Source organism: Chelonoidis abingdonii, chromosome 17, assembly GCF_003597395.2.
Source record: "Chelonoidis abingdonii isolate Lonesome George chromosome 17, CheloAbing_2.0, whole genome shotgun sequence".
NCBI lineage: Eukaryota > Metazoa > Chordata > Testudines > Testudinidae > Chelonoidis > Chelonoidis abingdonii.
The window spans coordinates 37230184-37256236 of record NC_133785.1 but is presented as its reverse complement, the minus strand read 5'-3'; the positions used below and the strand labels follow the sequence as shown (position 1 = coordinate 37256236).

At 40.9% G+C, this 26053-nt stretch overlaps 1 protein-coding gene across 1 annotated transcript in view; it reads left to right on the top strand.

Moving 5' to 3' along the window:
- Positions 1 to 25356, top strand: part of PTPRG (protein tyrosine phosphatase receptor type G) — a 628432-nt gene extending 603076 nt beyond the window's left edge. Inside the window, exons 16-27 of the mRNA XM_032781834.2 lie at positions 3099 to 3195; positions 4487 to 4569; positions 4806 to 4940; positions 5201 to 5335; positions 5741 to 5913; positions 6879 to 7014; positions 7364 to 7510; positions 11587 to 11680; positions 17135 to 17496; positions 19328 to 19470; positions 22615 to 22750; positions 24112 to 25356. Coding sequence (XP_032637725.1) covers positions 3099 to 3195; positions 4487 to 4569; positions 4806 to 4940; positions 5201 to 5335; positions 5741 to 5913; positions 6879 to 7014; positions 7364 to 7510; positions 11587 to 11680; positions 17135 to 17496; positions 19328 to 19470; positions 22615 to 22750; positions 24112 to 24258 — 1788 coding nt within the window. The 3' untranslated portion in view covers positions 24259 to 25356. The remainder of the gene's footprint in view (positions 1 to 3098; positions 3196 to 4486; positions 4570 to 4805; positions 4941 to 5200; positions 5336 to 5740; positions 5914 to 6878; positions 7015 to 7363; positions 7511 to 11586; positions 11681 to 17134; positions 17497 to 19327; positions 19471 to 22614; positions 22751 to 24111) is intronic.
- Positions 25357 to 26053: the final 697 nt, after the last annotated feature.

Here is a 26053-nt window from a genome sequence, read left to right as displayed (position 1 = left end):
TTGCCATCTCTCCTAACCTACCCGTAAGTGAACCTGCTTTCCATGGTGCAACTTCCAGGTCTTTGGTAATGTGTTGCTGTTGCCTGGAAGAGGGCGCATCAGCTATCCCCAATATGATAGCATGTTTTAAATGACTTCAGCATGAAGAATCCATAATACATGAAGAATGTAGGAACCAAGTAGCCCGCTGGCACTGGCCCACTTTGCTGACCCACTGGCAGTTTTCATTTGGAGTTTACCTTCTAAATCAGCAGACATCCAAAGCTTCCAAGCCTGATCCACCCAAATCTGAGAGCTGTTTCCTCCTCTCGGGACAAAAAGCTGCCCTACCCTCAACACTTGTATGCCAAGTTAGCCACTGGCACTTTTTAGGGTTGATCACTTACACCACTCAGTGCCCAGAGCTGTATTTGCCACTCAGTGAGTGTTACCACCCTCTACCATATGGAGATTATGATTGGAATTTTCCCTTTTCAGAGCTGAGGCTGTAGTGGCATTACTTCAGCTCCTCAAGTATTTTTAAAGGCAACATAAAAAAGGTTAATGAAAGTGATTAACCTAATAAATCATTCTCTTCTGGAAAAATCCTATAGAAGTTAATAGAAAGTGATACATTTACTATGCAGTATTTAAATCATCATGGAGAATTCCTTAGCAAGGATATAATTCTCTATTAAATTCGACAGCTCTTTATCGTTCTCTCTGTAGAGCCCTATTGGAGTCTTCTGTATTAAATTCTGCAGGAGTTTTCTGTAAATGTTTGGACGCTAATAACCATTTTTAAAAGTATCAGAGGGGTAGCCGTGTTAGTCAGGATCTGTAAAAGCAGCAAAGAATCCTGTGGCACCTTATAGACTGACAGACGTTTTGGAGCATGAGCTTTCGTGGGTGAATACTCACTTCGTCAGATGCACTGATGAAGTGGGTATTCACCCACGAAAGCTCATGCTCCAAAACGTCTGTTAGTCTATAAGGTGCCACAGGATTCTTTGCCATTTTTAAAAGGTTTGTAATGAACATAAGGAAATTTTTTTTAAATGATAAGTGCCCTACAGTATACCTATATAGGAATGACAAGATCTGAATTCTAAAATGCAACAAAAATGATCATCAGTTTTCCAGTTGTGGTTTAGACTGAACTGATGTTTCCTATTGTATAACCAGAGCACCAGAAGTGAGCATACTCCTCCCCTCTTCTGCACACTGGCACTGCAAGGCAGAATTAGAAGAAGTGCGCACGTTTATATGAAAAATATTTTCCATGCTAGAAATGAAAGTCTGTCCATTTAGAGCAGCTGAGGATTCAGCCGGATTTCTTTGTCTTTGCTGAGCTAACCCCCTTGACTGTAGTATGTTCCTCCCTGTGGAAGAGCGAGAAAGGCAACTGCTCACTGGGGAGCGCCTTGTGAATACAAAGCCACAAAAATGTACTTGGTTTTAGTATATTTTGCACTTTTAAAATGTAAATGCTGTGGAAAATATCAAAATTACTATGCAACCCCTTTGTGAAATGTCTGCATAATGCCGAACTCTGTTACATCTGCTGTTTGTATAGCATTTCTCTTGATAATTTTCTCTGTCACTTAGCTCCTGATCTTTGTAGCAGCTGTGCACTGCTAATGACTTCCTTTATTAGGCAGGTTCTATACCGTTGTTTTTTAAGCCTCTAGTACAATATAATTTAGCATCCCATAACCTTGGGGAGAACTGGATTTTGGAAAGAGATTTCTTGGGCCCACAAAAATCTTTTATAAACAATTTCTTCCACAACTATTTAAACAAACATGCACTGAACTATTTTCAAAAAGTGTGTAAAGAAATAGAATAATAATGTTAATGTTAAGGTGCTGAGCTCTTAACTTTGTCATTAGGATCTTTTTTCTGGATGTAAAAGAGTTTTACACGTGCTTAATCACAACTTCAAAATGTTAACAAAGTATGTCTTGAACACGATATTGCCTATGAGTTAATTGATTCAAGTAACACCCCAGATTAGCACAGGGATGTGTCAGTCTGGCAAAGTCTGCAAGACATTCTCTGAAACCTTGTAACTCTTTAGATGAATCTGGCAGAAGGCAAATCTCTGCCATGCTAATGCTGTGAGGAGAAGACGCCCACTCTGCTATTTTAACAGACCCACATTGTACAGTTTAATTGCGTGTGCTGGAATTATGCTGAGAACTGAAAGTCAGTAGGCGTCAGGCACCTAAACTACTTAGATGTTTTTGTAAACTCCAGTAGGCACCTCTCTGCATCTTGAAGCACATAAATCCCTTGTGCCTGTTACCCTGATTCTATTATATAAATTAGATGAATTGCCTAAATATATGTACCTAAACATGGATAACATGACATTTTTCTTTCAAAAATTTTTTTTACTCTTCGGTCATTGCCGTCAGTTGTATTTAATGTACTTTTCATAACCATCGGATCAATTTTTAAAAAATTGTATTGAAGTCATTCCTGTGCAAAAAGCTAACAAATGACCACTACGTCACTTGCATTCCTTTAAAGCCATATTTTGAAGGCAACATAAATAGGTACACAGTGGGACTGGTCAAAAATTTTCTAATGAAATTGTATTTTGGACTACATCTCCCATGATGCACCATGACCAGTGACTCCTATGACACACCCCTTCTTCTCACCAAGCGAGTAGAAACTGGTGCTTCCTGGGAGTTGTAAACTGTCTAGAAAGCTCAGCTTACAGAGGAGGAAAGTAAGTAAACTATGACTTCTACCAGTGTTGCCATTTTGAATTGAAATATTTTTTGAAAACTAAATTTGTCAACGTTTTCTCTGTGGGAGAGAAAACCCTAATCTGACCAGCTCTAGTGCATAGGCCTTTCATTGATCTTTGCAGAAGGAGTGAATTCCACCCATTCTGGAGACCTGATTCTGTAATCAGAGACCAGGATTCAGTTAACATCCCTGATTAACCAGAATGTGTCTTACTGCACTACATTGAAAGATTACAACAAAGAAATCAAACCGTTAAAATGTTGATGTTTCAACATGTTTGCAAAGAGCTGTTGTAAAATGAGACAAACCATGTTTTTGTATTTATGTATTTTCCATCTGAATAATTCTGTCACTAGGAAGTGCAACGCTGTACAGCCGACATGAACATCACAGCAGAACATTCTAATCACCCAGATAACAAGCACAAGAACAGATACATCAACATTTTAGCATGTGAGTAAGCAATTATGGTAAATACAGCACATAAATTGTACAAAGCCGTCTGCTCTAAGGTTGTTTAAAATTAATTTTAATCGGAGAGGGACAGCAATTAACAATTACAATTCTAGTCTTGTTGAAGTCTATATGAGTTTTGCCATTGACTTCAGTGGGGCCATGGTTTCACCCAGGCTTTTTACCGGGAAAACATTGACAATTTGGTGTTAGATATTGCAAGTTTAGCTTACAAAAGTAGCACTCCTGCATAAGACAATGCAACTGAATAATTAAGATCAAATTATTGCCAGAACTCTATATGCTAATCTGAAAAGCGACTTAAGGGAGATGTGTGGTGGATCAAAGTGTTTTATTGATGATCCTCGGGATTCATTTCATCTTCCCAAATATGCTAAAGCTGAGATTGGTATGTCTGTCACATTTCAAACTGCTCCACAAGAGAAAGCGACTTGGACAAACAATGGCCTTCTTAGCACATTGCAGGTCTCTCTCATCGTCCTTTGGAGAATTGCAAAGCTGAAGTCCGTTTCAGGACTGCAAATTATTCCAGGTCTGAGCTGGGAGGTGGAATAACTTTCTCTGTTGTCATCTCTCATGTAGAACTGATGGGAGATTGGCAGTCAACACATATTGTATAGCAGTACTGAATTCCTGCTCCTGTAAAGGTCACAATGAAAAGCTTTGCCCTCAAGAACACCAAATGCAAATGGGACAAATCCAACATGATTTTAATTGTATAAAAAATACAACCCTCTGACGTACATCCACCCAGTGGTTAGGTTGTTAGCTTGGGTCTTGGAAGACACCAGCACAATTCCCTGCTTCCTGTGTGACCTTGGGCATGTCAGTCTTTCGGTGCCTCAGTTCCCCATCTGTAAAAGGAGGATATAGCACAGCCCCAGTGTTGTGAGAATTACGTGTAAAACACCAAGGGAAAGGGGAGTGGAGAGACATTTCAGGCACTCAGATACTACGGTAAAGGGGTGGTCCTTTGATAGGTCCCCCTACTCCGAGCACACCTACTCCTCCCATTTCATACTTTTTAAAGGGACACTGTCACATACTAAAAAATAAAACCACCCCCATTTGTGTACAGCCCGAGATTGTGATCCTGCAATCAGATCCGCGAGAGCAGACCCTTCCCTTTCCATCACCATAAAGCCAGTTTACACAGGTTATGTGCAGGCAAAGTGAATATCACCCATAAATTGCTAGGAAATGGGATGGCTTACCTGCATTATTTTTAATGTACTGTTCCTTAGTGCTTCTCTGCTGTTTTTTCTCATAGATGATCACAGTAGGGTGAAACTAAGGCCTTCGCCAGGAAAAGATTCTAAGCACAGTGACTACATTAATGCTAATTATGTTGATGTAAGTTGTTTGAATATTTTTTCTCCTCTCTCATTGTAAATACGTTCGTAAAGGGGGAAATCTATCCAGTTGCTTCTTATGAAGTGTTTGTGTTTTCTGAGTTCCCCGGGACTCCTGCTACAAACTCCTCAAATATTCAGAACAGGAAAGACACCTCTCTTTGTTATCTGTAAATTATTAATATGTCTGACCTGCTGCTGCTTTCATCTTACTTTGCATTTTGGTTTTCTTTGAAGGGTTACAACAAAGCAAAAGCCTATATTGCCACCCAGGGACCTTTGAAGTCTACATTTGAAGATTTCTGGAGAATGATTTGGGAACAAAATACTGGAATCATTATCATGATTACAAACCTCGTGGAAAAAGGAAGAGTAAGGGACCATGTAGCTTGATAATGGCTGCCCTTTTCTATTTAATATAGTGAATTAAATCCTGCCTTCCAATTCATGAATGGGCAGAATTTGACCCATTAGCTTTAAATACACAAATAGTGTATTGCTATATCTTGTGTAAATCCCATAGCGGAGATATAAATTACTAGGTATGATTTTTTACCCTTTCTAATAAACTCAAAATATGGTTTTAATAAAACCAAAATGACCCCAGCCCATCTAATTCTCCCTTCATTCAGAGAAAATGTGATCAGTACTGGCCGACGGAGAATAGCGAGGAATACGGCAACATTACAGTCACATTGAAGAGCACAAAGGTACATGCCTGCTACACCGTCCGCCGTTTTACAGTCAGGAACACAAAAATGAAAAAGGTGAGTGAGCCCCCTCTGGTCATGTTAATTTCCTGTCCAGCTTGTTAAGTGCAGGTATCATACCAGCAGAGCCCAGGGGTCTTGCCTGCTACGTGTACAACTTCCAGTAGCTGGCTGGTGGGAAATAACTAAGTGAAGCTTGGGTTACTGCACCCACAGTGCAGAGCTGTGCAGAGTTTCTTTTCCCTTAGAGGAGTTCTCATGGCCATTATTTCCCCACTCTCCTGTGCGTTTCTCCCCGGGACTCTGTCTGCATCAAGCGGGAGGCAGACCTGGGGGAGCAGGAGCACTTCTCCAGTTGAGCTTCAGCTGACACCCGCTTGTTTGAACATGTCAGAGTTTGAAGTAGTTCCAGGCCTCCCCTTTCCAAATATTTATTCCTTGTTGGGTGCGTTTTACGTACAGGGTCAGAAGGGAAACCCCAAAGGGCGACAGAACGAGAGAACGGTTATTCAGTATCACTATACACAATGGCCTGATATGGGAGTGCCAGAATATGCTCTGCCTGTGCTAACCTTTGTGAGGAGATCGTCAGCAGCCAGGACCCCGGAAATGGGACCCGTGCTTGTACACTGCAGGTATGGCAACTCCGGTTAACTAGGGCGTGGAAAGCACACTTTGGATGCAACAGGTACTCTAGGGTGGGTTCTTATTAACATGCAAATACAACAGATTATTAACACACCAATTCAAAGCAGAATGAAACTCGTCTCAGTGCAGAGCCTTTGAACCACTTAATCCCAGCAGATGTAAAGGATGCCTAAATCTTCTGCAAGGTGCCAACACAGGTGAATTTCAGATGCAAGCAAGGGTGCTGGCAAAAGACATGTATAACTCCACTTACTTGCTATTTGCACTAGACATTTCTAAGGTTTGTTTACACAGTTCCAGCCATCCAACCAGGGAGTAACAATACCGTGTCTCTCTAGACTGACCAGTAGTGCTCTGTGAATAAAGATTAATGAATAATCAAAGACCTAGTTAAGGAATTAGTTTGCAAACCACCCGTGGTCTGAAAGATGTTAGCACTGATTGTACGGCAAACAGTTATTGGGAAATAGTCTGGTCGCAGATAACCTTCATAGAGAAGAAGCAAGTCAATTATGTGGCTACATTAATCACTATGAATAGAACACCCAGTGCTAGCAACGGGAGAGCTCTCACAGATGTTAAGGTCAGAATAACTATCATATGACCATAATGATCATCTAGTTTGAGTTCCTCCGTAGAGTTTCACCCACAATCACTAGTGTTAGCAGTTGCACTCAGCAGGGGGCATCTCTACAGATGTCCTCAGAAGGAAGCTAGAGAGGGAAAAGGAAAAAAACATTTGGAAAAATAGCTAAAATAAGCACACATTTTCATGTGATTGAAATCCTAGAATGCATGTAACGTGTTACTTAAAGACTTTAATGATCAGGAGGGTCAAGGTGTTCTACTACTGTAAAGTTTGGGGACAGAAATGTAGGAACTCTGTTTTGCCATTGCTAACATTTAATTGAATACAGCAGAATTATCAGGGTTTCTTTCCTGTCCTTTGCAGTGCTGGTGTGGGCAGAACTGGTACCTACATTGTGATAGACAGCATGCTGCAGCAGATACAAGACAAAAGCACAGTTAATGTCCTGGGTTTCCTGAAACACATCAGGACACAGCGCAACTACCTCGTTCAGACAGAGGTAAAGATTGGAGTGATACTGAATTGAAAGCAGTGCTCTTTTTTATGACGTGATCAAAAAGGAAATCGTTTTTTCAGTTACTTTTCTCTAAATGCAGAATACAGGCGTTTCGGTGACTTGTAGTGTCTTTTTTCAAGACCAGAAACTTTTGATTCCTCCTTTGACTTCCAAAGTATTGTTTAGATTATACTCATGAATGTATACTCCAGTCTGAGCAGTATTTGTAGACTGAGCTTGTTTTAAAAAGGAAATGTACCCCTTTCCTTCAGTGTGCTGTCTGCCTTCATTAATGAGTCTGCTCGGTGTAATTTTCTCCTAACCCTTAAACCGCTTGGTCTTGACTTTCCAGGAGCAGTACATTTTTATTCATGATGCCTTGCTGGAAGCCATCCTTGGGAAGGAGACTGAAGTATCTGCAAACCAGCTGCATAGTTATGTTAACAGCATTCTTATACCTGGAATAGGAGGAAAGACACAACTAGAGAAACAGTTCAAGGTAAAGGTTTATCAGGCATGATTTCACACCCACAGCTCCCTATCTTTTGTCACATGGAGAGTCTTTGCTATCATATCTAATAGGCAGAACTAAAGGAACCTGAACCAAAATGCTGCGTCCAAGCACCCCTGAATTTTGGAGAAGTTTCAGATGGAACAACCTTAGTTACAGTGATGTAAATCAGGACTAATGCGATTGAAGTCAATGGAGTTTAGAATGACCAGATGTCCCGATTTTATAGGGACAGTCCTGATATTCGGGACTTTTTCTAATATAGGTGTCTATTACACTCCATCCTCTTTCCCGATTTTTCACACTTGCTAACTGGTCACCCTAATGGAGTTACACTTGTGTAAAATTGGTGTAAAGAGAGAAGTGGGCACTCATTTGAGCTGTGCTGCTGACCCCTCATTCTGTAAGGAGCTTGAACCAAAATGCTGAATCCAAACACTCCTTAGATTTGTTTAGTTTTAGATCTAGATCAGGATCCAAACTTGGTGTCTCAGACTCGTCTCTAGTTACAACAAATGGAGATGGTTGTTGGTAGCACAATTAAAATCCTTAGTATTGTATGTACATGGTAAATTAGTTTTCTTGAGACTCTAGGAAAAAACAGCTGTTGCTTTTCCAGTAATACATTACAGATAATTTCATCATTTAAAAAAAAGTTTGCCGTTTTCTCAGATTTAAGAATTAAAAACCTCCAGCCATTTTAAGATTTTCTTATTACATTTTAAATACACATTTAAAACTACTTTGTGTTACTCTGTCTCATTAGGTGAATCTGTGCAGACACTGTTTTCACAGTTAAACTCCCTCAGACAAGTACCAGCTAAAGACGTGAAACCATTACACAAATTAAACCAGGTGCCAAATGATTCAAAAAATTAATAGGCCATTTTCTGAATTCACTGGTGAGACTCTCTGGGTTTCTGTACCATCCATGACATTTTAGATACCGAAGAGTATGTCTACAGTGCAGTAAAACACCCACACCTGGCCCAGGTTAGCTGACTCAGGGTCATGGGACTTGGGTTTCGGGGCTATAAATGATATTGTGCATGTTCCGGCTTGGGCTGGAGCCCGGATTCTGGGACTCTCCCTGCTTGCAGTGTCTCAGAGATCGGACTCCAGCCTGAGTCCAAATGTCTCCACTGCAATTTATAGCCCCGCGAGCCTGAGTCAGCTGACCCAGGCCAGCTGCAGGTGTTTGATTTTGGTGTAGACGTACCCTAAGTGTCTTAGCCACCTAATTCCCATTTTCAAAAGTGACTTAGATGCTTAGAAGCCTATGTCCCAATGAGACTCCTAAGAGCCAGATGTATAAAGGGACTTAAGCACCTAAAAATGCACATAGGCACCTACTGGAATTTACCAAAATACTTCAGTAAGTTAGGTACCTAACTTGCTTAGGAGCTTTTGAAAATGTGATTTTAGGCTCCTAAAGGTCTGTCTGCACTAGGGCAGCATGTAACACATAGACACTGCATGCCCAGCTAGCACAAGTATAAGCAGCAGGATAGATGGTGAGGAGTGGCTTAGGCAAGTAGCTTGTCCTACATGCCTGAACCCTGGGATATACATCCTGCACGGCTGTCTACACGCTCAAGCAGTGCCTCTCACATTTGCACTGCTATTTTTAGCAGTGTAATGTCTCCCTGCCAGAGCTTTTTCTCGCCGTAGTAAAAGGCTCCGGCACCAGGAAGAAGCTGTACATTTGAAAATGTTGGCAGCTATTTGATGTTACTGGGAGGTTTGGAATATCAGTAGAGAACGATTAATTGGCAAATGGGGGACACAGCACTTGGTTCTGGAGTGAGAGTTTTGAGCGAAGGGAGAAACCTTTGTCTGATAGGGTTTTTTTCTTTTTTTTAAATGGTGGCTGTTTCATGTTGTTCAGAGGTTTGTAATAGTCCTGATGGGGATGGGATTAGCCATTGGGTCAACAGGGTGCGTGCTCAGGGGCCCCAGCCAATTGGGGACCCCTGGAAAAATGGGCACCGCCCTGACCCGCTCTGCCTGCCCGGCACTCCTGCTGGGGAGAAGGGTCACGGCACGAGGGCTTGACCTGCTACCCCCCGCTCCCCAGCAGGAATGTGAGGGGGCCTGCAGGCAAAAGGGGTGGAGCAGGACCCCCACTTGCTCTGGCCCAGGGCCCCACAAAAGCGTAATCTGCCTCTGCCTCCACATACATGTAGAGATCCAAATAGATTGTTAGGCAGACTATATCAGTGCCACCCCATTTAATTTAATGCCCATTATATATCTGAGAGAGGGATATCTTTGATGAGATTGTTAAACTGCTATTCTCTTGTTGATATTTTAATGAATAGAGCTGGTCAAAAATTTTCAACCAGAATCTTTTCCAGTTGAAAACTGGAGTTTTGTTGAAAATAAAATCACATGAAGATGTTGTCAGCTAAATTTTGATACTGTTTTTAGTGAGAAATTTCAAAACAAAACTTTTCATTTCAGTTTTTGAAATTTTAATGTTCCCCTTCTTTTTTCCTTTTTTGACACGCATAGCAATAAAAATTAATAACGTACAGGTTTTATTCCACTTTTTCCCCATTCTGCAACATTTCAAATCTTTGCCATCTCTGGGAAAAATTACACAAGAGTGAAAAAACAAATGTAACTCTGGCGCTCTGAAACTGTTCCAAAGTTGAGGAACTTTTGAAAAGTTACAGTGGGAAAAGAAAAAAATAGAGGTGAATATTGAAAGAAAAGACAAAACATTACCCCTCAGCATCACTCATTCTATTGCATTAATTGGCAAAATAAAAATAAAAAAAGAGAAAAGGGAGAAAATAAAAAATTTAAATAAAAAAAAAAATTAAAAACCAAATCCAAAATTTTGATTAAAAACTAAGTGAAATATACATTTAATTTTGTTCAGAAATTTCCCACAAAAAGTTTAAAATGAAAAATTTTCATTTGAAATTATTTTTGTGGTGGGAAATACAAGGTTTAGGACCAGCTCCAATATTGACGACATAGTTTTGCTTCCAACAGTATCGACCCATTGTAATGACTCTTGATATAATAACTGTGTAACATCAGAAGTGCTGCTCTCAGAGGAGGATAATGATACAGAAGGAGTGCAATGTATCTGCACAATTTTCTTCCCCTTTTGTCTTTCCTTTTACATAAGGTACATCAAACTTCAAATGCTTCTAGGGTATTCCATCTTGCAGAAGCAGATATGAGGAGCTTGATTCCACAGCAGAGCTCCAGCCCAGTGGAGAGTTGGCACTGACAAAATACCAGTCATCGTTCCCTGATTCTTCACCACTTGGTCCCAGCATAAATTAAAGCTGCTTTGACATCTCCCTATGGAGAATTAGGCATAAAGGAGCCTTGACCTGCCACTCCCTCTGTTCTCCCTCGACCGCCCGCTTCACATTCCCTACCTCCTCTTATACTGAGCAGTGGAGTTCTGGTCCAGAAAGCAGCAGAGCCAGCTTTGCACCAACTTTGGACCAGCAGTGATTTTCCCCACACAGAAGGATACTCCAGGAGAAATCTCCTGCCACCTCAACTTCATTCTGTGCCACAGAAGCGGCACAAAGTGAACCTGGCAGACTGGAGAACGTGCCCCAAATGCCTGGTCTCAGCTGGAAGCATTTTGGGCTCACAGTAGGCCACAGCAGCAAATAAACTTCCTTAGGCATGATCTTGTTTCAGTGTAAAAAGGAAGAGAGAGAGGCTTGCTTTTGTTGGGTTTTTTTCCCCTGAGACCTGCTCCTGGGCTAAACATCCCTGCAGGGCTTCAGAATAAATTGTCAAAAGTAACTAAATCTAGAGTGTTCTGTGAAAATCAACTTGGAATGGAATTTCATTTTGATGTGTGCCAAAGCTGAGACCTGTGGAGACGTTAGTATCCAATAAGCATTCATATATTTTATGAAGAGGATGATTCTTATTGGCATTTTGAGTACTTTAAGCAAATCTGACCATACAGCTTGTTCTTCCAGTGAGGTATTTTTTCTAGGAGCTGCCAAGGAAAAACTTTCCTCTTCATTTTGAGGGCTATGAGAACTTCATCAAACCAGTTCCTACTTGTTTTCTTTCAGCTGGTTACACAGTGTAATGCAAAATATGTGGAATGCTTCAGTGCTCAGAAAGACTGCAACAAAGAGAAGAACAGAAACTCATCAGTTGTGCCATGTAAGCTCACCTCTTTGGTTTGATACTGCTTAGCATAACTTTTTGTGTTGAATTCTGTTGCTTGTGCATGAAGAGGCATAGCTGCCAGGAAAGAGAATGGTTGTGTTTTGATCAGCCAAAGATGTCTTGTCTTTAGAAATTACTATGGTGAAACTGATCAAAAGGACTTGGTGATGGTGTCAGCTTAATGCATTGTCCAAGCAAAATGTTAATCTGAAGAGTTTAAGTTTTTGAATAATTATATGGCGGGGGTTGGGGGGGGGGAGGACTTTTTAGCTACGGAATCACAGTAATGCAGTCATGTTAGCATCTGTATTCAGATAGTATCTCGCAATACGGTTGAAGTTGATTGTTTGGTAGTGTTGCTGCTATAAGTAAATTACCACATTTGGATGACTCAGTTAGTAGCACATTACGTGCACTCAAAAAAAATTGAGGGACTGGAAATATAAACTACGTCTCTTCCCTTTGGAGGAGATGAGATGTGTTGAGGGGGTTATGTATGTTCTTGGGTGACTAATCAACAGGGATTACCTCAGCTGTGGAGACAGCTGCCTGCTTGCCCCGAGGTCAGCAAAATGGTCATAAAGCAATGCTGGAAAAAGACTGAAGAATCAAAATAAATGAGATGGTTTTGTATGCAATTGGAGATGAATAGAACGCTATAGTCAAGAATGATCTGAAATCCCCTGCCATCACTGCATAGACTGTTATTTGATAATTCAGCCTGTTGTGAAAATCTTTGCTATAGTAAAATCTGATTCCTGAAATTACTTTGTTCTTGTAGGAATATTGTACAACATTTCATCTTCTATTCTGCTTTGGCTGGCAGTGCTTTATCACGGTTACAGTGCGGGCCTGCTGCTGGGGGAGATGGGAATTGTGTTAGATCTGATTTGTTAAAGTCATCTCAGAAATTCATGCTTTCTGCACCATGCCATGACCAGACTGTGATCAGTTTTTTCATCTTATAGCCGAACGTGCTAGGGTGGGTCTCGCACCACTGCCTGGAATGAAGGGGACTGATTACATTAATGCCTCTTATATCATGGTGAGAAAATCTGCACTTAATTATAGAGCAAAATCAACTGAAAGGTGTTAAATACCAGATTCCTACAAATTTCTTAATTTTGCATATAATGATTGAGTATAAAAGATGAAGTTTTAACACATTTCATAATATAAAACTTTTAACTATCTTTAATAAAAGATCATTGTCTAAACTATTTAAATTATGCAAAACATTTTTATGGAATGAATTTTTCCATTACATGCACTCAAATAAATATTGGCATTAAGAGTAAATGAAAACAGCAGGGACTCTGAGAAGTGGAAATGTACTCAGAGTGAAAATGGTTTGTGTAGAAATATTAACTATAGCACAAGAAAAAATTAGACTTGTACTGCATGTTTTCAGCTGTAGTCAAAACAACAGTATCTCTTCCTATAAATACAATGTAATGTTTTAAAAATACTTGGTGCAACAAGGGACTGTGTGGTTTTGTCTTTGCTTTATAAGGGTTACTACAGGAGCAATGAGTTCATCATAACCCAGCATCCTCTTCCACATACAACTAAAGACTTTTGGCGAATGATCTGGGATCATAATGCACAGATAATTGTCATGCTGCCAGACAACCAGAGCTTGGTAAGTTAAACACTTAACTATGTATATACTATACTTCAATTACCGAGCACAGCAGGGTGCTGGAATTGGGTCACTCATGCACGCTGGTTATGTTTCCATTGAAAATGTAGCTAATTTTGAGCCATCTACTTAAATCTGAGTTCATACAGCAAGCTTGTTACAGTCAACCATGTCACTGCTCTCTTTCAAATCGATTGTATCCTCCTATAGGTGAAAGGTAACCTCAACTAGTGTATCCTGCAAAGACTGAATTACTAATGAACTGAAGGAAACCATACAGTTTCCTCAGAGCAGAGCACAAATGATAGTTTAAGACTCTGTGCTATGTGTTTGTGGCCCATGTGATGGAAAGGATGGGGACAATGAAGTTATTCGTTTGCCGGGGGCTAAGGTTAAGGACAGCAAGTGGTAACAGAGACAATAGTGTCATTATTAGTTTGCTTGGTGGAGACCTAAGGTTAAGGAGATCAAAGAGAGGATAAATACATGATTTCTGATTTAAGGGGAAAGCAGTTGTGGTTGTATATGTGGATATAAATGGAAATAAAAGAGAGGGAGAATTCAAGTGTTGGAGGTGAGACAGGTGAAGTGTTAGTGATAGCTTTCAGGTTAACTGGCATATGCCTAAGAAGAATGAGTGCTGAAAAGGATTAAGGTCTGAACAGTTGATTTTTTTCATATGTGCCTGACTAAAGTGTGGCTGAGAATGGTAGGGAAACAATGGTCTTTGTTACTAGAAAAGAGTGGTTATGAGGGCTGCCACTTTTATATTCTTCCTTAGTGCAGTGAGATTAAAGGGATCAGCAGGAATTCCCGGGGAAAGAGCTTTCAGATAAGCACTATCAAATCAAAGAATTGATGAAAAGAGTGTGTGTCAGGTGAAAATGAAGAGGATGCTCCTGCCTTTAAAAGCACACGAAGCAATGCTGCTGAACAGTTCTGATTATGAGATAACTGGGAGAGGTGACACTTGGCTAGATATGAAAATACCTTGCAACTCATCTTGGAAGGCACATAGTGCCAGATTCTGCCTTCGTTGTGTGGAGGGTGGTGGGGGTTGCCCTGGAAACAGGCGCCGGAATTTGGCACAAACTTTGTGATATGGTTAATGTCAGTGTGGGTGAAGCTGAACATACAGTGCTGAGAGAGAGATGACAATGCAGACTGACTACTGTATCTGAGTGAGTTTAGTCTGAGGAAGACGGGTGAAATTACTGTGGAACAATCAACAATATTAGGGACTACTTGAATATGATTCTATAGACTGAGGACAACCTTTTCAAAAGCACCTGAGTGATGGGAGCCTTAAGTCCCGTTTTCAAAACAGACGTAAGCACTGGGGAGCCTAAGTATCATTGAAAGTCTTGTCCTGGGCCACAGAGGGAGAAAATGGATTCATAGATGCAGAGGATAATGGTTCATGTTTTTTCAGAAGGAAAAACAATTTGCCTGATCTTGTCCTCAGAGACACAGGCAAGCAATGCCATATAGTATCTCAAATTAACTTCTGTGCTTATGCCAGCACGTACCATACGACCTTGAATCCAAGAACAGGCACAGGCCTTGGGTCTACTGTTTCTTCCATTCTTTGGGTCTGTGACTTAGAATGCACAATTATTTTTCAAAGAATATTTTCTTGATAGTATAATCTACAGCTGGTTATTCATTAAAAGTACTGAAACTCTTAATCTTTTTTCCCCATCACTGCGCTCTTTTTACTTAGAATTTACCCTTGCTCCTTCAGTAAACGATTTTTGCTGTAGACTGAAGTTTACAGAGAATTAAGCTGACCTGCTGTTTTCCTCGGGGTTAGGAATGTTTGGGTTTCTTTTCCTCAGTTCGTAAAATTTCAACAACTAGATACGACGACTTCCAGTGTTCTGATCCAAAGCACAGTAAAGTCCGTCAGAATCTGTCCCCTGACAGTACTGGGTTTGGATGAGACCAAGATAGATAAGAATTAAAGACAATAACAACTTCTAAAGTTCATTCAGTGTTTCTAAGCAGGTACCTGACCTGACTGCAAAAGAAAGGCAGTAATGTACTGGGTAGACAGCAGGTGGTGTAGTCTGGGAAACATTGTGTCTACAGAAAGGTTAGGTGTAAGTTAACTAAAATAACCATTTCCCTAGGAAACCAATTAAAAAGCGGACTTGCACTATTTGGGAGGCACAAGAAGGATTCCTTGAGGCTTGCTGACTACTCTAATAAATCTCTTTTAGGGCTGGTCTACACTACGGGATAAAATCGATTTTAGATACGCAATTTCAGCTACGTGAATAACGTAGCTGAAGTTGATTCGTGCCATGTAATCACTCTTTGGTTTGATACTGCTTAGCATAACTTTTGTGTTGCATTCTGTTGCTTGTGCATGAAGAGGCATAGCTGCCAGGAAAGAGAATGGTTGTGTTTTGATCTGCAAAAGATGTCTTGTCTTAGAAATTACTATGGTGAAACTGATCAAAAGGACTTGTGATGGTGTCAGCTTAATGCATTGTCCAAGCAAAATGTTAATCTGAAGATTTAAGTTTTTTGAATAATAATGGCGGGGTTGGGGGGGGGGAGGACTTTTAGCTACGGAATCACAGTAATGCAGTCATGTTAAGCATCTGTATTCAGATAAGTATCTCGCAATACGGTGAAGTTGAATGTTTGGTAGTGTTGCTGCTATAATAAATTACCACATTGGATGACTCAGTTAGTAGCACATTACGTGCACTCAAAAAAAATGAGGGCTGGAAATATAAACTACGTCTCTTCCCTTTGGAGGAGATGAGATGTGTTTGAGGGGTTATGTATGTTCTTGGGTGACTTAATCAACAGGATTACCTCAGCTGTGGAGACAGCTGCCTGCTTGCCCCGAGGTCAGCAAAATGGTCATAAAGCAATGCTGGAAAAGACTGAAGAACAAAATAAATGAGATGTTTTGTATGCAATTGGAGATGAATAGAACGCTATAGTCAAGAATGATCTGAAATCCCCTGCCATCACTGCATAGACTGTTATTGAGAATTCAGCCTCGTTGTGAAAATCTTTGCTATAGTAAAATCTGATTCCTGAAATTCTTTGTTCTTGTAGGAATATTGTACAACATTTCATCTTCTATCTGCTTTGGCTGCAGTGCTTTATCACGGTTACAGTGCGGGCCTGTCTGCTGGGGGAGATGGAATGTGTTAGACTGATTGTTAAAGTCATCTCAGAAATTCATGCTTCTGCACACATGCATGACCAGACTGTGATCAGTTTTTTCATCTTATAGCCGAACGGGGCTAGGGTGGGTCTCGCAACACTGCCTGGAATGAAGGGGGCTGATTACATTAATGCTCTATATATGGTGAGAAAATCTGCACTTAATTATAGAGCAAAATCAACTGAAAGGTGTTAAAATACAGATTCCTACAAATTTCTAATTTTGCATATAATGATTGAGTATAAAAGATGAAGTTTTAACACATTTCATAATAAAACTTTTAACTACTTAATAAAAGATCATTGTTCTAAACTATTTAAATTATGCAAAACATTTTTATGGAATGAATTTTTCCATTACATGCACTCAAATAAATATTGGCATTAAGAGTAAATGAAAACAGCAGGGACTCTGAGAAGTGGAAATGTACTCAGAGTGAAAATGGTTTGTGTAGAATATTAACTATCAGCACAAGAAAAAATTAGACTTGTACTGCATGTTTTCAGCTGTAGTCAAAACAACCAGTATCTTTCCTTATAAATATGTAATGCAAAATATGTGGAATGCTTCAGTGCTCAGAAAGACTGCAACAAAGAGAAGAACAGAAACTCATCAGTTGTGCCATCTGAACGTGCTAGGGTGGGTCTCGCACCACTGCCTGGAATGAAGGGGACTGATTACATTAATGCCTCTTATATCATGGGTTACTACAGGAGCAATGAGTTCATCATAACCCAGCATCCTCTTCCACATACAACTAAAGACTTTTGGCGAATGATCTGGGATCATAATGCACAGATCATTGTCATGCTGCCAGACAACCAGAGCTTGGCAGAAGATGAGTTTGTGTACTGGCCAAGTCGAGAGGAATCCATGAACTGTGAGGCCTTTACCGTGACCCTTATCAGCAAAGACAGACTGTGCCTCTCTAATGAAGAGCAAATTATCATCCATGACTTTATCCTTGAAGCTACCCAGGTAAAGCGAACCCTCACAATAGGTGCATTTGGGCTCTCCCTTTCATCCAACGCGCTAGTGCCTTCAGTGAAACTGTGCAATAAGATAGAGTTTGCAAATGATTTTCAAAAGGATTTACTTGTCAATATATTGCCTGTGTGTCCAATGCAGGGGAAAGGATATTGATATCAGTTCCTTTTCCTTCTCACTCTCCAGACACTGAGATTCAGTTTCCTATTTCCGATTTTATAAATGAATTGTTTTGAGGCGATGGTGGTGGCTCTGCATTTGCTAAACCACATTTATACTGAGCGACAACACCTACTCTTTGACTGCTGTCACAATGGCAGATGCATTTAGCTGCAGGGAAGAAGATATTGTTATAAGCTCTTGGTATCCTTTTGAGTCTGGAGACCTTTGGTCGCTCTTCTCTTGTTTGACCAGCTGCCCTTGGAATATTAGAGATGCTGAAGAGGCCAGTGGACTAAGGAAGACCTGTGTGGATTGAATTGATATGGAAAATATTTAAACAATTAAATATTTCATTATATTCCAAATTATTTAGTATAGACCCAAACCTGCTCCCTGGAGCCTCAGAGATGCCAGAGCTGCACAGCTTGGCTGTGTTCTGCATTCACCCAGACCTCACTGAATCCTGCGTGGGCAACTACACAGCCATTGCATGGCTGGATAACATCTTCCCCTCTCCACAGGGGGTGACGAGGGGGTACTGTGCATGCACATTGCCTGCCTCTGCATCACAGTGCAGGGGAGGGATTTGTGGAGCTAACTGGCAACGAGTGGAGTCTCACAGAGGCTATGCAGCCTGCAGGCTGTTGAGTGATGGCTCTGAGATGAACAGAGGCTAGGGAGAGGAGCGCTGTCCAGCAGGCAGGAGGTTCCTCCTGTAGCAGTTAGGGAGAGGGGAGCATTGTGTTATCATGCAGGCAGGGGCAATGATCATACAGGCACTTGCTGTACCATGGGCATAAAGAAGTTTACTGAAGACTACCCGGAAATGCTACATGCCAACACACCTTGGTCCTGTCAAAGAGCTGCAGGACCAAGAGCTCTGGGATCTAACTCAGTAGTTCTCAGTTGGTGGTCCACACACACCCCTGGGGGTCTGCAGACTATGTCTAAAGGATTTGCGAAATGTTGCCATTAGCATAGAACAGTGGCTTTGAACCTGTGGTCCACAGATCCCTGAGTGTCCACAGACTATGTAGATTTCCAAAGGGGTCCGCACCTCCATTCAAAAATTTTTAGGGGTCTGCAAATGAAAAAAGGTTGAAAACCATGCGTCTAACTCATCTCTAGAGAGAGAGAGACTCAACTTCCTCACCCCCTCACGGACCCCTTCAAAGAGAGAAAGGATCAGGTGAACTTGGAACAATTTGGGGTCTGTTCCTGGCTGTGCTTTCTGCTTGTGTAGGAGCAGCACCATGGTTAATGCAGTCCTCGGGGAGGGAGAAAAGCTTAGGGTCCATAGTCAGCTACTTGGAAAGAGAACGGGGAGAAAAGTGCTGTGCCTCACCTCTTCTGCCCCCACTTGTGTGCCAGTCTATCTGTCCCAGGATTGCTTAGCTTGCTGCACAGCTGAATGAACAGCAGTCTGGGGTGCATAGACAGTATACTTGCACATATGTGTGGATGATGCACACATCCATGTATAATGTAGTTGCTCCTGACTTGCTGGGAGATGAGAATAGTATTTCCATTTCTGGCCCCTCTCGTTTCTTTCATTGACGGGCAGAATGGGGAGGCATGTCCCACTATAAAGAAGCCTCAGCATCCCTAAGTGTATGAATGTGGAGTTAAAATGGCTAATGACATGATGGTTTCGTTTCAGGATGACTACGTTCTGGAAGTACGCCACTTTCAGTGTCCCAAATGGCCAAACCCAGATGCCCCCATAAGCAGTACCTTTGAACTTATCAATGTAATCAAGGAAGAGGCCTTAACAAGGGATGGCCCCACCATTGTTCATGATGAGTATGTCATCTGCCTTCTCTCGTTTACATACAGGTTGTAAAAGAAATTGTACATTGGACAAGGGTGTAGATGAAGGAAAATGTCCTCACTCCTCTGGAGAGGATGGGTTCTCATGGCCTAAGCACCACAATCAAAGTACCTAACCTCCCTGAATTGCAGCCAGTCATCATACTTCAAAGGCAAATAAATTGAATTTAATGCAGTTTATAATGCAGTGTTTGGGGCTTTCAAGCTAGACCCTCCCCCACCCCCAAATTCTAATAGCTTTAAAACCGGTGAAAGCCATAATTTAGACCAGACTCCAGAGTTGTTTTTTTATTAAACCAGTTTCAAAACCACCCCAGGACTCTGGTGTAATAATGTAGGTCTAATTTGCCACCTATGACACAGGGCTTTACTTCAACCGTATGTAAATAGGATTGAACAAGTTCAGCTCTGCTGGTTCTCAAGATGTGCAGCAAGGATAATTTGTGCCACAGAAGCTGAGGTTTGTTTATGGTGGGTTTATTTTGTCCAGTTCCTACAGCCATTCTGTGGAGCCATCTTGACGTCAGCTGGATGAGAAGGAAACACCCACTCCTGCAAGAGATGTCGCTTCTTTCTAAGAAATAGTTCCGCAAAGCAACCATATTTGTGTGCCCAATAACATTTCAAAAGCTGATTATAGATGATGCTAATTGTTACATCACACATTCATTATTACTGATGTTTTGCATACATTCATGGCAGTTTCCAGCGCTGGCAAATGTACTGCTTGTAAAGCAGAGCCTAGTGCCCGACAGTCCCACAACTGCCCTTCTCAAAGGGAGAAATTCACCCTGCAGAGGATCGGCACAAGAATTATGCACCACTTAAGTGCCAAGGAAGCCCATGCAGGTTGAACTCTTAGTCTGGGAACCACTTTGAAGAACTGTTGTGAGAGCCATTAGACCGGCCATGATCTTTAGTCGATGCTGCAGCAAAATACATTGGAGCTAATGGGGAAATCTTTGAGGCCTTACTTATTCTGCAAAAGCCTTACCAAACACTGACATTTCAGTGGTCAGCCAGGCTAATGACCGAGATGTAAAATTGCATGTTAGTATTCTGCTGCTGTTAACGTATGGCTACTACAACAGTTTCTCGTGACAAACTCCTACAAAGAGTGACTTGGGCCTGGGCGAGTGGGTTTCCTCCCTTTCTGCCTCACTAATGCATAGTGTAAGCTCTGTTGCATTTTGGCAGCTTTTATTAATTTGAGGCTAGTTTTAATATTAATGCTTTGGCTAGTCTGTAGTGCCGTTTTGCTGTTCGTGCATTATTCAAGATTATGCTTTACAAAATTAGAACCATTATTGATCTGGGCATTTCATGCTGGACACCCCCTCCCTCCCTCCCTCCCTCCCAGAAAAAAACCCCAAACAAATCCTCAAAACTGTGATTTTAAAAGCGATGAGTTACTTTTTCTGTAAATTGCTTTTTTGGTTTATTTGTCGTAGTCAGTGATTTTTATTTTTATGCCTAGCGTATAATGTGTATTGCACCTTTGATTTGGAGGCTGAGCAAATGTAGCTGAAAATGAAAATCTTTCTTTAGTATGTGCAACAGCCGCATCCAATAATCCACTAATAATTACAACTGTGGATTAATTCTAATTGTATGGATTTGCAAATACTAAATGCAAGTGGGATTTAGGAAGTACTTGGTAGACGACTTGATGAAGAAACATTTCTAAAAAGTTCTGGAACTCTACCTACAAACCACACTAGCAATTTATACCCAGATCTTCAAACACGGCTGCCTATATTTAGGCACCAACTTAAGGATTTTGTGGTCTGATTTTCCAAGATGTTGAGCACACAACAGCTCCCATTCAGGACGTTGAGAGCTGTAGATAATCAGCCTCTCTGAAAATCAGTCCATTAGTGCTTTAAACAGGCATATAGGTGTCTCCCTTTAGGCACTTGTGTTGTCCTTAACCCATAAGGACAATGAGCCCTGCCTTGTTTGCTGTGCAGTTCGTAGGTGAATAAGGCAAGGCCCATGCTGACTGAGGCAGAGGGGCCTCACTTTTGACTAAATTCGGTTTCCAGTTATCTTCAGAAATCACCGAGGCAGTGTTGTGTTTAGTCCTGTTAAAATGAGGCAGAGATCCGGTGGAAATAAAGGCATGTCATCCTGTTTTTAAAGACTGTATTGCCACACAAACATAGCAGGGGAAGCAGAGTCAAGGCTGGCTTAAGTTCTTAACATTCTTTTAACAGTCTTTGCATTTCTTTGCAATGGGTTTGTTGCTGTGGGCATGGGCATGGCTGGAGCTTGCTCCATACCAGCAGTCCCTGGCACAAACAGGTTCTGCATTGCCCTCAGGTCACAAACCATTGCTAAAATTCTGATAGGGTGCATCCAGTGAATCCGTATCCATAGCATTTATATCTCAGCCACACCCAGACGTTTGCCTGCAAACGAGACCTAGCTCAGTTGAAGGGTGTTAACAAGATGTTTGTCATTGACTCATGGGCACTTAGTATCCAGCTTAGGCTTTGTCTGCACTGGACTTTCATTGGCAAAACTTTTGTCCTTCGGGGGTGTGAAAAAACCACCACCACCACCAGGTTCTCTCCTGCCGACAAACAGTGGCTACATTGCATGTCTTTTAGCAGCACGGCTGAAGCGACACAGCTGTGTGGCTAAAAGGTGTGTTGTGCAGACAGCCTTAGACCCTCTTACGTAATTGTCAGAGGGAACGGAAGAACTAAGCTTGTTTGGTGTAATGGCTTGTAATTTGCTTGAGTTCCCATAAACATATTGCAAAATACTCTCCAACATAATGGAAACGCTTCTATGCAAACAGAGTGTGAAATTTAACTCTGCTTTTGCACAGTCCAGGCAGGGTATTTTTAAATGGTTCACATTATTTGGTTGATATGGTTCTTTATATTGGAATCCGCAGTTAGCTCAAGATAGCCAGTGTATGGTTAATGCTGCTTTTCTATTAAAATGGTTAAAAATGACTGGTTCACCCATATAAAGTAGAACATTGATTATTTACAAAAAATAAAGAAAACAATGTATGATAAGCCTGAATCAAAGCTCCGTGGCAATTTGCCAGGGTGCCCAGGTTCACCTCTGTATGTCTGACCGTGGCAGTGTTGTGGTTTGCAGGTATGGAGCTGTGTCAGCCGGAACGCTGTGTGCCCTGACCACCCTTTCCCAACAGCTGGAGAACGAAAATGCTGTCGATGTTTTCCAGGTGGCAAAGATGATCAATCTTATGCGGCCTGGAGTATTTACAGACATTGTAAGTCTTTCAGTGGAGGATAAAATTGGTCCTTTATAAGGCTTGTGCTGACAAGTAAAACTTAAATTAAAACATGCACAGAACATGATGTCCATTACCAAGCCTTGTTGCCTCTACTGCCAAGCAATGGAAGTTGCTTAATGGGCCCGTTTGTGTTTTCATGTAGCTACGAGGCTCCCACACAGGCTCTCACTACATTAAGCATATTCAGAAAATAATCCCAACCAGTGCTACCACTGCTTCAGCAGAACCAAAGAAAGGGAGCCCTAGTGAAATGATGGGCCTTATTCTGGGAATCACTCCACTCCCTCTACACTGAAAACATGGCAGATTCCCCTGTGGGTATAGACACAGTCCCAGCATAGGGGATAGAGGTGGGACTGGGCCATAACGCACTGCATTCCAGCTGTCCTTGTCTGGTGGCCCCTAACCATAGCCAATTGATATAGTTCAGAGTAACCCCCAGACTAAGCCCCAGAATCAGGGAGCCGTAACTGTCATCTTCACCCACTCCTGCCCCCAAGGTGCCATCTGAGAATCTAGCCCAACATCTGTAGTTAGTGTCTGTTTATATTCGTAGTCATCGCTCATAAACTCTACAGTATTGTTAAAGATGCACATAACAATGAAATGAAGGAGGAAAAAAGAAAATGGCTAACTGGAAGGAAGTCCCAGTTACTAGATCGTTAGCAGAAGGCTTCTTACGTTTGTCCTGATGAACCGTACAGATTCTTGCATGTTAAATAAAGTACTTCACAAGTGCATTTCTGGCCTGAGCAGCTGCTTTTGAAATCAATGGAAAGACTCCAGACAACACTGGCTCAGTTCCGGTAGAGTCACCCTGAATAGAAGGCACGATTACATGTGCTAGGTTTGGGTGCTCACTAGATAGTCTTCTTTGCTGTCTTCAGCATCAACATTTTGTATGCATTAAACTGACAAAAATAATGCTTCATATTCTGTAACATCTTCATGCTTTCCACAGGGTAACAACAATTGTTCGTTATGTCCTCTAAATATGGTAGGATTTAAACTCTGTAGTTTAATACTGGCCTGATATGGTAGCATTGACTGGGCAGAGAAGACAGCAAGATTAAAGTAAATAAATATTCTGTAAGAATTTGAAAACATGGCAGCATGCCTGTGAAGTGCATTAGTTGGGCATGATCTGTTACTGAATTTCTGGACCACATTTAAGGATTACAGTCATATAGATGATTTTACTGGCCCTGTGCATTTTATGTGAAAATAATGGGTTCATTCTGCTGACTCTTCATAACCAGCTACACTGGAAACACCAAGCAGAAATGCAGTCTCCTAACCAGCATGGGGATTGAAACCATTTGTCCTTTTCGTTCTAGGAGCAGTACCAGTTTCTTTATAAAGCAATGCTGAGCTTGGTGAGCACTAAGGAAAATGGAAATGGTCCCATGACATTGGACAAAAACGGTGCTGTGATGGCCAGTGAGGAACCGGATCCTGCAGAAAGCATGGAGTCTCTTGTCTAATTGGAATCTTGAAAAGGCACTTAATTTGTAGAACTTCTGAAGACTGCGTGAACTTTTTTGAGGCCTTTTTTGCCAGACTCTAGGTTATACAATAACCCAATTACTTTTTTACACTGATAAAAGTTTTGATATTTATTTTTTGCCATTTTATGTCTTAATGGTATCCTACTGAGCATTCGCACCTCTGTTTCTTTCACACAGTGCACCGCAATTTTATCTAGTTTGCACTATATGATCAGTGTTACTGCCTATAATACTCTTAATACAAAAGCAAGCCCTGATGTGACATTCCATGACAGCAATCATGCTACTTTTTAGTTTAAATGCAGTGAAGTTTTGTTAACTACGGTGACCCTTGAATCTTAAATCTTGAATGCTAGACCAGATGGATTCTTCCTACAAGAAATACTGCACCCCGTCATACTTCTAATATTTATTGCTTTAATTTTAATTGTTGTAGGTCTTCTGTATTCCAGTTCAGTGGATAAGCAATATTCATCCTTTCTTGATAAAATGTGGCAGGTGATTACTAGCTACAGTGAAGGTAGAATAGCCTCATGGAGCTGAAACAATTGCTTTTGTATTGTTTCAGATTCTGCTTTTTGTATACTTTGAGGCCTAAGAATTGCTTCACATGGAACATATAAAATTACATAAAAAAAAGTATAGAACAACTCAGACCTGGGACATGGTCACGGATTTTGCCATTACAGCCTCAAAGCTTCCCCAATTATTCAGAATAAAAATGTCAGTTTTAGATTTTAAAATCGCCATATGGGAAAGTGTGTTGTTTTTTATTTTCATCAGAGCCAATTCAATGAAAACTGTGCTACGATCAAAAATAGGTCTGTTTTCAGACCCAGGAAGGTAGCAATATTTTTCATTACTAAGCTATTCAATCTTTTAAACACATTAATTTCTTGAACAGGACCTCACACCTAATGGTATGTCACATGGCGAAGATAAGCATTTCTTAATTTCATAACTGTTAGATGCCATTTTTACAGGTGTGTAATTTTCATATTTTAGTGCTAAAACATAAAGTACTGATCCATATTTACTGGTGAAGCAAACTAATAAAAAATAACTACCTATAAAGTACATTCTTCCTCTTTTATTTTTTGCCAAACTAATTATTTAGTACAAACCTCTTGATTCCATTCTCCCACATAAATCAAACAATTTCCCCAAATTACATTATGTAAATAGTGTTGTTATCTTGAGCACTTAGATGTAATCCCTCATTGGTTCCCTAATCCTGTGCATTTTGATCCCAGTTCGGCAAAGTAGTTAAGTCTATCCCTATCTAGCAAAACCCTTAAGCAACTGCTTAAAGCTAAGCACGTCCGTAACAGCTTTGCTAAATAAGTATGGTTTGCTCTAAAATTGGATATGTTAATTTGACAGTTCAGATGTTTGGTGTAGAGGTAAAGGCATTGTCCCTTATATAGAGATTTATTTTCATTAGTTTTAAATTTCAACCAAACGAAAAGGGCACTGTAATGTTTCAGGGCTTGCTGTCAAAATATTACAGCATATTTTTCACTTAAATATAAAACCATGAGGATTTTTTTCCTGTTTGCAATACACCCTCGCTAGGATGTAAGCATCTGCCAGGCAAACCCACTTCTTTGGTTGAATTATTAATTTGAGTTTCTGGAGGGTTAGGGGTAAGCTAGTGATTCTGTGCATTTTCATACAAAAGGACATATAAAGTGAACTTTCCAGTACCGTTAAGAGTAGACACTTGGGGCCCAATCTTCGGTTGGTGTAAATCAGCGTAGCTTCACTGATC